General features: G+C 35.0%; 1 protein-coding gene across 1 annotated transcript in view; it reads left to right on the top strand.

The window, feature by feature from the left end:
• The window catches only part of LOC136043798 (sentrin-specific protease-like), a 69,469-nt gene that overhangs the window by 37,093 nt on the left and 19,870 nt on the right, over positions 1-12,506 (top strand). The window contains exons 7-8 of the mRNA XM_065728716.1: positions 6,326-6,431; positions 11,627-11,763. Coding sequence (XP_065584788.1) covers positions 6,326-6,431; positions 11,627-11,763 — 243 coding nt within the window. The remainder of the gene's footprint in view (positions 1-6,325; positions 6,432-11,626; positions 11,764-12,506) is intronic.

Raw genomic sequence — 12,506 nt, 5'->3', positions numbered from 1 at the left:
TTGTCATGCTTTCTTTTGTGAATATCTTCTCTTTCATTGAGAAGATTTGTCATTTGTTGTTGGGTCATGCCCAAAAGCTCATGATTCGGCTCATGTTTATTCAAGAGGTCTGGGTTCATTTCATTTCATTTGAGTAGTCTTTTGAAAACAGCAGTAGAGTGAATATTGTATAGAGGGATCTCCCCCCTCTCTGTGGAAAATTCCTCCTCCAACGGTCCCCCCTGAAAAATCTTCATATGTAAAATTGAGCAGCCAAAGGCAAATTAAGACAAATAAAAAGAATGTTGAAAAAAGGGTATTCTGGAGTATTATACATATATTCCAAACCTAATGTAAGATATGAGCTGTAGAGCCAAACAGTTCGTGGTAACAAACTGTAAGTAAGGAGTAGTAATCAAAATAAAAAAAAATTGATAACAATTTATAAGTCGAAATAATCGCTTTTTTATGCTTATTGCAAATACGTAAAGTTTATTAACTTTAATGTTACACATCAAAGGCTACGAGCCTGAGAAAATTTTTCCCGATTTCTGGAAAAGGGCGAAAACACCCCCAAAAAGGCAAACGATCTAAATGATAATTAAAACATTTCATTGAACTATAATTTTGCCGGCCGAGTTGCTATCGATTAAAATTCTGAGATTGTCAATTAATTTAAAAACTTGAAAAAAAAAATATGTATTGGACATCTCAGCTGTGGAGGAAGTAATGCCGCATGGTTGCATGTTCGTTCCTGAAGAGTCACGATCTCCATACAAGAGAAATGGTTATTATGGACATTTTTCTTAATGCTTTATTTAACTAATTTAGTTCATTTGATTTTTCATGAAATTATGCTCAATGACGTATAATTGTACATCAGTCATTTTGAAAGAGGGGGTGGTGGGTAGTCGTGGTGGGCGGGGCGGGGGTACCAGATGCCTAAATGAGCACCTGAATAAGGGTCTTACAGAGTGATACTTCTTTTTTATTGTAGATAAAAGTTTTTTCAACTGAAAGTAAGGAGCAACATCAAAACTTCAAACGAAGAGAAATTATTACGTATATGAAAGGGTGTTGCCCCCTCCTTAACACCTTGTTTTTCACGCTAATTTTTTTTAGCATTTAAAAAAAAAGCTTTTTATTGTTCTAATTCAACGGCCCTTGTGTTTCAGGGGTCGTTCATAAATAATAGGGACAAAAAGTCAAACAAGCGTGAGGAGCGAGGTATTGAGAAGGGGCAAACCCTCTCATATACTGAATAATATCTGTTCGTTTTAAGTATCGGTATTCCTCCTTACTTTTTGTTAAAAAAAAACTTTTTTCTTATTATTTAATTTGTCCTGTGAAAAACTCCCCCATGTAGAATTTCTCCCGTGCGAAATCCCCCTCTACGGAAAGATCCTCTAGACAATTCCAATCCGGGGAAAATTTTCCCTTGGATAATTCCACTTAAAATCGCACCATGTAAGATTGATTCGGCAAAGAGAAAATAAGACAAATAAAAAGAATTCTTTTACAGGAATTCTGGCGAATTCCCCGACTATAAGATTTCCCCTGAAAAGTCCACCCCCGGAAACATCCCTTTCCACAAAAATTTTTCCCGTGAAAAATCTGTATACTTTTCAATAGAAAATACTGTACGTAAACAATGGATAAATTCCATGACTTACTGACCTTTCCCCAGGGGCTCTGGGGGATCATGTTATCCCCGAAGGCATAGTTAAAGGCCGTTTCGACTATGTTGAACAAAATAGCTATCTTGAAATTTTTAACAAAATTGGGCGACTTTGAGGAAAAATGGGCGTGGCAGGAGGCTAGTTGCCTCCTCCCCTGAACTTTTAATTTCCGTCTGAAGGATCCCTCTATTGATATTCTAGGACTATAGGTTCGATCAATCATCCCTGAGAAAGCAAAGCAAACAAAAAAGACGAATTATCACGCATTCGTTATCTTTCTTCTGGCAAAAATACAAAATTACACATTTTCGCAATATGAGCTTGAAACCTCTACGTTCATTGAATACGCTGAATCTGATGATGCGATTTTCAATAAGATCACACGACTTTTAGGGGTTGTTTCCCCCTTTTTTGAAAATCGGGTAAAATTCTCTCAGGCTTGGAGATTTTGACGGGTTACACTAAACTTAATGAATCTTCTATATTTGGAGTTAACATAATAAGTCGAATCTTTTAGTGTATCTATTGATACCAAAAATACCGCATTTTAGAGTTTTGGTTACTATTGAGTCGAATTGCTTTTTATTAACAGCTCATTACGAAGAACTGTTTGAAAAATGTTTCCTACATTTATTTGAAATGTTCCTTCAATTCAATTGATTTGCATCATATTTCATAAAATTATACAATGACTTGCAATTGTACGTCAGATATAATGAAGGGGGGTAATGAAGAAGGGGTGATGGGTCATTTTCCAGTGGGTTGGGCAGACGTTTCGAAGCGTGCATTTTAATGCCCGAATAACCTAACTCTCATTTGGCCTTGAGATCAATATTAGAATGATTTTAGGAATAAGGAAGGTATAAATTGATGTGTAATCCCTCTTGATTCTGGACATATTGTGGTTTTCGCCTTTTTATTGTTGCTGGGGGATGGGGCGGGGGTCGGTAATAGCGCCTCTCCTATTGCGACAATATTTTTCTATGCTGTGTAAAATATTACATTCGCATGCCTAGTGGTACAAAGGTGAGTCGGAAAATGTGAGGCGAGCATCATTAGCCTCACCAGGACATTTTTTGGAAGGAGGGGGAAAGTGCTACCAGGAGTTTTGTTTTCAGTGATCTTGCATGTTAGTATTTCTCTTTTCTATTTATATAGAAAGGATCAATGCATTAAAATATTTGTATACAGTGTATTGAAACATCAGAAAACCCTATAGTGGAGGTTGCGATGGCTTCAGCCGCGACGAAGATCAAAAGTGGCGAAGAATTTCCATTTATATGAATAATAATTCCGGTCGCCGTCCACCCAGAATTCTGTAGTAAAAATACTAATAAAAATGTATTCATTAAAAAACTGTTCATCAAAAATTTTGACTAAATATTCAAATTTTTCCCAAAATTTTAATTGTAATTCAATATTTCAATTCTTAACCAGAAAAAACCTCTGAAAGCGAGACGTCTACAGTCGTTTCACAATTATAAATATATAAAATTTAACAGCAAGAAACCGGCGGTTTACGGGGCCAGTAGCCCACATCGTATCTTTGCTAGGCCGAGGCATTATTTGCAAAACGGTCAGAAATGGAATTGTTTAAAAAAAAAAAAATAAATCAACTGACAGTCGGAAATCATGCTGTATATGGGGATATGACTTTTGAAAACTTTCTTTGCTTAAACTGTTGCTTACTTATTTGGAATAAGGAGATCTGTCAGTTTAGACTTGCTTGGTTCTAGCTTAGAGTTTGACTTCATGTATTTGTATTAAATCAAAAAAAAAATGATGTGCCTCTTAAAGGCATCTCAGACAGGAAAACCTTGATGTACGCCTATTAGGCGCATTCTCGACTTTCTTTTATTATTTATTTTTTTTTACTTTCAACTTTTTTTATTAGGATAAAATTGATATTAATAGAAATATTAATATTGATTTCTATCAATATTGATAGAAATACTTAACGCAAAATCATGAACTACGATCAGTCTGTGTTGATTAAAAAAACAAAAATATGGTTATTTTAATTGCAGCATCGCCCAAATCATTTAGTAAAAATGGCCAACCACCCCGTAAAATCCATTGCCTTCTCCCCCAAGCATTTCGGCTAGTGACGCCTCTGGTCAGTGCCAGACCAAGTCCAAGTAATGTTACCACTAATACTTCTTAGTCTTAGCTTCTTATCTCTTTGCACTTCCATCATAGGGCAACCCTTATACAATTGCCACTAATTCTATGTTTTCAAATTATTTTCTAAGTGTACAGAAACTTTGGTTCAATTCAGGAAACTGAATTCAGGACCTGGAACTTAAATCCGGATCTTCGTTCATCTCCTTAATTGCAAGTTTATAGTCCGAGTGCGCTGAATCGTAAGCTTTTACGATGTTTTTGTCGGCTTTTGTGTGAAAGGCTTGCCGCACCGGTGATCATACTCAACTGACTCTTGGCCATCTTAAAATTTATTTGATACTAGCTGTTTCACCCCAAGCCCCACCGCGCGTGTAAGTCGTTGCGCGCCATATTAGTTACGCGCCATTGTAGTTATGTCCCTGTGTCCCACCTGTGATATATATATATATATATATATATATATATATATATATATATATATATATATATATATATATATATATATATATATATATATATATATATGTTTTTAACTACTTAAAACATGCGAATATACAACATTCTTCGCTGTCCCATTGTCTCTGCATATAAATAGATTGTCAGGTTTACTGACTCTTGAACATGCAACATATAATTGTCCATGGGAAAAACAATCCGTATTCAGATCTATACCTCATTATTCTAATGATGTGTCCCTGTGTCCCGGTCGTCATTTGTGTCCCGGTGTCCCAGTTTGTAATTTCTCTTTGAGTGTCCCGGTCGTCATTTATATTCCCTGTGTCCCGGTCGTCATTTGTGTCCCGGTGTCCCGGTCTGCAGTTTCTATTCGAACAATCCCTCTGTCCCGGTCCCGGTCGTCATTTGTATTCCCTGTGTCCCGGTCGTGATTTGTGTCCGGGTGTCCCAGTCTGCAATTTCTCTTTGAGGTTCCTGGTCGTCATTTATATTCCCTGTGTCCCGGTCGTCATTTGTGTCCCGGTGTCCCGGTATGTAATTTCATCAGTTGACAAACATGACGTCAGTCGACACACAAACATGACGTCACTCAACACACACACACAGACAACTTATTTTTATATATATAGATTTGACTAAAAGTATTTGACCAACCCAGTCATTTATCTCCCAATGTTGTTTTAAAGAGTTCATGAGTCGTTCAAGCAGATTTGCCGCTGATAGAACAAAATTGAGACAAATTCATTGTTCCAGTTTTTCATCCATTTTACATTCAATTGGCTGCTGTATTGAACAAAAATGTATCAAGGACACACCAAGCCATCACTTCCATGCTAATTGGGAGATCTATCCACTTCTAATTAAAAGCAGTGCCACCCGTGCCAAAACGTTCCAATCACATATCGTAATTGACTTATGTCCGTAGCGGTCAGCTCTGAAAACAACCATTTGACGTAACACAACGGGTACCTAAAGCCATCCTGATAAGCGATTTTTTTTCACTAGAGAGCCACATGATTGTCAATCTTCGTCTTACCTGTTAAAGTCCTTTGGTTAATTTTTGTTTTAGTCTATTTTTCATAATGTCTTGAACGGTACTGATCAAACATTGTGAAAGTTTCCTGGTGTGCCATTTTCTTCTACGGGTAAAGGATTCGTCTCAACCCCTGCTGGTTCAACTCCCATGCCGACGATATTTTTCTAGCATTTCGCCTACAATTATAAATGTACTCTGGTTCTAAATCCTAATAAATTTCAAAAGAACGCCTGGTCAAAATGAATTTTGCAAGGTTCGATTCCGTTCTGTTTCATTATTTCATTACAGCTAAGCTTTCTATGAATGTCTCCGCTTTCAAAATATTAAAGAGCAAAAGAACCTCTACGTGAAGCTGGAACAATCAGTATCTAAAAAAACAATTTTAGAATTATAATTTTCTATTTTTCAAAGGAAAATAACTTGCGACAGTGTGAATTTGTCTTTGAGTTCTTGATTTGAGCGTCTTTATATCTGATAAGAAGTTTTTAAGAAACATGTCGTTCGACATCACTTTATGTCTAACAAAATAAAGGCTACTGTGACTAGGGCACGTTCTATGGATGATAGCTTGCCAAAAATTGTACTTGCTGCCATTCTAGCAGGGGCCAAACAGGGGCAGGGGCAGAACTCATCGTATGGGGTAGGAAGAGTTTCAAGGAAAAAGTTTGAAGGAAAGGGAAACTTTGAGGGAAGCGTGCACGAATGTTTTTGCTTTATGTGAATTAGGGCTATGATGAGTTCTTAGTAATAGGGTAATTTTTCTGAGTTTTTAGTATTGTGATGAGTTGTTAGCTGTTATTATTCTTCTGAGCAGCCTGTATGTTAGTAGTTAGTAGTAATGGAAGGAGTTTTTATTTTCCCTTTGAGATAATAGTTTTAGATTGTCCAGTGAAAGCAGCACGTGTTTTGGGAAATTAAAATCTGTTCTATATACAAACCAGTAATATGGTTTGGATCCAGTAAGATCCAGTAATAAATTCTAGTCATGTAATACTTCCTAGTTTCAGTGTTTTCTTAAGAATGTAAATAAATAACTCATTTTTCGTTTCAGGTCACAATCCCCAGCCATAAACAAAAGTATATTATCCACTGATGCTACCTTCAGGGAGAGGAAGGCAATTGAATTTTCCAGGGAGGAAGAACCACTCCCATCGAAGGTATTTACTTTCTTTTTAATTTGCTTTGTGGTCTATTCCATTCTGTGACTAGTTTGTTCATCTAGTCTTTGCTATTAATATGAAAAAAATAGGATATAAATATAACGATTAGACTTTATTTACAGGATTTGCGGTATGGGCGTCCGAAGACAAATCTTTCTATGTGGGAAGGGGTCCACTTGAGATCAAACGATTTTTTTAATAAAATCTCAAAATAATTTTAGCTTTAAGTGTTGATAGGATATCTACATAAAGCTTTTCCTGAACTTTCTTTGGAAACACAATATATCCTTTTCAAGCAATAAAACAATAAATCAAGTATATGATTTCCTAAAACACTTCTCCTCTGTTATATTTCTAAACTACTTAACTTGTGTAGGAAAATTGTATAAGATTTGAAGAAAATTCAACTATTGTTCTGATCTGAGATAGAATCAAGGCCCTGGTGCATGATATACTTAAACTGGCGGAAGTACTTGTGAAACGGAATAGGTCACTTATACTTATCCTTTACCCCTTGCAAATACACTTATTTGCACTTTGAAGAACTCTATCATTTCTCATACTCGCTGGGATTTACGACCACATATAAAATATATAAAAATATGTACATATAAAATATACATAAAAATGTAATATATATATATATATATATATATATATATATATATATATATATATATATATATATATATATATATATATATATATATATATATATATATATATATATATATATATATATATATATATATATATATATATATATATATATATATATATATATATATATATATATATATATATATATATATATATATATATATATATATATATATATATATATATATATATATATATATATATATATATATATATATATATATATATATATATATATATATATATATATATATATAAAAAGACATAAAAATATGTGGATCTACTTGCCGCACCTTCATTGACGGTTGATCTCTGAGCTTATCACTACTATTAGCTGACCTTATATGGTAGGTTCACAATCTGTAGCTTTTTTTAGCTGACGGGCCTGTTTATCAAAACATGTCTCGATTTCGACTAATTCAAATTTGAATCCACTTTCGATTTCGAATTTGAATCCACTTTCGAATTTGAATTCAACTAATTGAGTTTTCTGGATTACAGAAGATTACAATACCATATACGAAGTATTTTGCAATGCTTCTAATGATATTGAATTAATAAATATTTGCTTCTAATGATGTTAAGAAAATTGGATGAGAAATGATGATCTCGTAAACCAGATTCAAACCAATTTTAGTTGGTTCTTTTTCATTGTCACACTATGTGTGGGCACAAAACTGGGTCCTTGTTCAGGCCGCAAAGGCCCGTTGTCTTTGATTCTTGGCCTTTTCTTTCTTTCTAGTCGCCCTGTATTTGTCTGTCTGTGTGTCATTTATTGAAGTGTGGGGTCGGAAATGATGATAATTATTTAATTGTTTTGCGACGCTGAAAACGACAAAGGTCATCCAGATATCATATTCACCTTCACTAAACCCTTTTTTTTGAATGCTCAAGCTCTTGATGTATCTAAATTTTGAGCATTTTTAAGGGACGAAATAATCAATCTTTTTTTTGTAACAGTCTTTGAATTTGTATGGCCATCTTGAAGAAGATGAGCAAGAACGTCCAAGTGTCACAAATATCTATTTTCTTGTTAGCTTTTTATTTGTGTGTTTTGGTCTATGATGAAATTTATTTGAGGATAGGTGGCCTTCGCTTCCAGCTTGCTTCTCTATTGGTGCTTTTAGATGCTTTCATCTGCTTATTTTTTATGTGCTAATAAAATAAAATCTGATCATAGACGGCTAAACTCTTACTTAGAAACCTCGTTTACCCGTTCATCCGATACTTATTAACACTAAAAGCCCTTTTGAGCCATGATTAATACAAAAATACATAACGACATAAAATTTATTAGCAAAACACACCGTCAAATCCAAGGTAGTAAATAAATACACTAAAGAAATGGTTTGTATGTGTCTTGCCTGTACTCAATATCTTCCCCATCTTCTTTAAGCCCATAAAACTTCCATCACTTGATATAAAATCCAACCCTTCCTCACTTTACACCATCCTGGAAATACATCCTCCCTCAGTTCATTTAATTCCTTACAAAATCCCAAATAATGAATTAAATCATCCTTGCCATCTCCACACACTGGACAAAAAAGAGGATTTGATATTCGACCTCACTCATCTCAAATAATTTCTCTTATCTCATAATGGTAAAAGTTTCCTCTTGTCAATATTATCCACTTTAACTTCTCCTTATTAAACCTTGCCTTAAAATAAAGCACCTCGCCCCATGCATCCTTAATTTTATCATACAGAGGGAGAGAGACGGGCACACTGATATTCAAATTACCATTTCTGGATTTCCTGGTTCACTAAAATGATCCTTACTTGTTTGGCTACCACCCCCATTTCAAACCTAAGACCTTTCCCGTTATTCCATAGCCTAGATTCCTCAATTCTCTAAAATATATCCTACTTGGATGGCCCAAGAATCCTTTCTCGTATCTTTCAAGCGTTCTTTGCATGCTGCCTTTAGTGGCCCACCTTCTATGTTAGTTTCTCATAATACCTAACCTTGCCAACTAGTCTATTTACTTTTTACACTAATCAGCCTGAAGTCGGCCATCAAAACTATTTCATTAAATTATCACTTAGACTTAACGTTTTCTTTGAAAACGAAAATGAAATAAATCTTAGATTGAATTACTGTATCCTAGAGCCCAAACGAACAGCCAAATAACTCGCATTCGAACCCTAACATGGACAAAGGTATAAAACAAGACGTAACCACCGCTATGGTTGAGAAGCTACGGCATGACGGATAAAAGAATATAATGAAGCAATTTTTTTTAAAGAAGAAAGCGTTTATTATTCAGCCAAAAAATATAACAAAACCAGAAGCAAAGTTTGTGAGGTAATAAATCACCCCATTAGGCCTAAATATAAATTAAATAAAAAAAACAAGTTTTTTTAACTGAAAGTAAGGAGCAACGTTAAAACTTAAAATCAACAGAAATTATTACGTATATGAGGGGGTTCACCCCCTTTTCAGTGCCTCCAATTCTTTAAGAATAACCCCTGAATCACAAAAGGTTGTTTAAAACTTTAGCGTGAAGAGCGAGGTATTGACGAGGGGGCGAACCCCCTTATATACGTAATTTTTTCTGTTCGTTTTAAGTTTTAATGTTGCTCCTTACTTTGAGTTGAAAAACTTGTTTTATTTTTATTTAATTTCTGATCGCTTTTAAATAATGTTGGGAAATCCGGCTCTCCCTTCATGGAAAATTCTCCTCCCCCATGAAAATCCCTCCATGGAAAATTCCTCCCTGGAAAGATCCTCAAACGTAATCCTCTCCACTTAAAAACAAACCAATTTGAAATCGCTACTTAAAAGTATGACCTTTAGGGGGTGTTCTCCCCTTTTTTTGAAAATGATGAAGCTTATATATTTGAAATCAGCGTAAAAATTCAATTCTTTTGAGGTATTTACTGGTATCAAAATTCTGTTTTTTAGAGTTTCAGTTATTATTATTGAACTGGGTCGCTCCTCACTTACAGCTCGTTACCACGAACTGTTTTATAATTTATGAAAGGTGATGACAATCACCCACCAGAAAACAAAACAAGAAACGACAAAAATTAAAATATAAAACCAATTAGATACCTCCCATCATCAATCCATCAAACCAAAAAATAAAAAAACAAAAAAAAAACGAGTTGAATAATTTAATAAATAAAGAAACTAGAGAAAGAACACCCATCGTTTTCATAATCCGTAGAACAATGATCTTTCAGCAACCTTCGGAAGTCGGTCGGGTTTAGTTCATGTACAATATTCTGAGGCAAACTGTTATAGGCACTATGACAACAACAAAAAAGCAAGATTTAAATGCATACCAGTAGGTGGACACCGTTTTAACCCCTTGGGGGGGCATAGTTGAATCTCTAGCTTATCCTCGTTTTGAAATATTGGGTTTGCTTTTGTTTCCAAACAGAATGGAAAAATTCCTCTCTGCAGCCGGTAAAATTGTTTTAACATACAACACAGCTTTCTGTTAATGTACTGACAAAAAATTATGTGTTGGGGTACTTATTTAAATTACAGTTTAAGAGATTTTTCTTTTAGGTAAGGGAATTGTCTTCATAAGATGTGATAAAATTCTGCTTTCAACCATAACCACTAGCCGAATTCTGTAAAATGCCATCGCTTAATCTTTTTCATTCAATATCTGCCATCTCCTGCTCTAGTGTTGATCCTAATTATCTCTTTAAAGTATTGATCTTGTCTTGGATCAATTAATAGCTGCCTCAAATTGCACAAAAAAAGTATACTGCCTTTATACTACAACCACCAACAACTCAGTGCAGCACCAAACCGCCTGAGGCCAACACAGCCACGCCCACTCATCTAAATGTACTGAAAGATTCTCTCTTTGCACCCACGCAAAGTTCAAGTTTCCTTTAAATCCTTTCTTACGACCTCTACCCACCAGGGTTGCCACCACGGTCAGGCCCTAAAGTGCAACAATTACCCTAATTTGCGTGCTACACAGCAATTTTCGGTGCTGCGATCGCAAAATTGACTGTAATAGTGCTAAGATAGCACTTTGGTGCTACAGGTGGCAACTCTGCTTCCCATCCCATTTTGGGACGATTTGCTTCTCGTTTGACCCTAGATGGATGACTGAAAGGGACGATCTTTGGTAATCTGTCACCTTTCATCCGGAAAATGGTCCTAGCCATTTCAACCTTTCTCTCATTTTAGCCCAAGAAAGTGGCATAAAATCATGCATTTTGTGTGGCTTACTGTTTAAAATGCAATCAGTTAAATGGGTACGAAAACATTAGTAGACGATTTCTTTGGAAAATGTCTAACAAATCCTCTTCCGTCTTCCCAAGTGCCAACGTTTCAGAAATGAATATGGTACTCTCTTACATTTATAGGGGTTTAGAATAAACATAAGAGGTTTTAAAGGGAGTTGAAAGATATCGGTGAAATACGATGTGGGTTACTGTACAAAAGTTTGAATTTTGCATTTCAAGTGTTTACAGTTTTTGTTATTTTAAAGGCTCCATATGGAACAGGGATAGATTAGCGCTTTTTTCCGAGTTCAAATATTTTATATATTTTTTTCTAGATTGAGCTTGTTGACTTGACCGACGACTCCAAATCCCCAGCAACTCCTATAGCTGATAAGTATGCTTTGGTACCTCGGCGAAATTCGTTTGCCAATGAGTTTTCAAGCCAACTGGAGGATAATTGGATGGAAGATTTGTAAGAACATTTTTTAAGCGACACACTTGTTAAAAATGCACTTGTCTGCGCAGAGGGTGTCATGGCAGTGTTATTGGGAAAAAATTACTGACTATTGCCCTGACCGATATTTTTTGTTGCTATGCCATTAAGTTAATTTGGTCGGTTTAAGAAACCAAAATTGACATCTTATTTAAAGGAAAAGAACCCATCTTAATTTCAACTACAGAATATTGACGTCAGTTTAAAAGACTGAAGGGATTATAAACTTAAAATACGCTTTCAATGCCAATTACCAATTGTGACTATTTTTCATGACTAATTGCCATATAATGAAAAAAATACCAATTGTGATTATTATTATATATATTTTCTTCTGAATTATTCCTCTTCACGGGGACACAATTTGAAAAGAAAGGATAATCTTAACAAATCTCGATACAAAGAAGGAATATTTTTTTTTCAAAAATGTAATTTTGCTCCATGAGCTTATATATGTTACCAGCGTCTGTCAATTTTTTCATAGACTTCTTTCTTATTCTTTCTTATAGATAATTAGAAAGACAGTCAAAAGTCTGAAAGAAAGCCTTCATCATTTCTCATTACCGTGGCTTGCTATGGTCCTTTCTGATTTAGGTCCTGTAAAATTGAGGTCCTTAATATGTGGATGTTTAATCCACGTACTAGAGCATGAAAAAGACAATAGATAAAGGGTTGATTCAGTTATATCTATGTAATGTGCAGAAGGGAGCGGGGCTGAGTTT

Source organism: Artemia franciscana, chromosome 2 (genome assembly GCF_032884065.1).
Source record: "Artemia franciscana chromosome 2, ASM3288406v1, whole genome shotgun sequence".
In the NCBI taxonomy this organism is placed as follows: Eukaryota; Metazoa; Arthropoda; class Branchiopoda; order Anostraca; family Artemiidae; genus Artemia; species Artemia franciscana.
The sequence above is the reverse complement of the archived record's forward strand: the minus strand, read 5'-3'. Positions and strand labels throughout refer to the sequence as shown.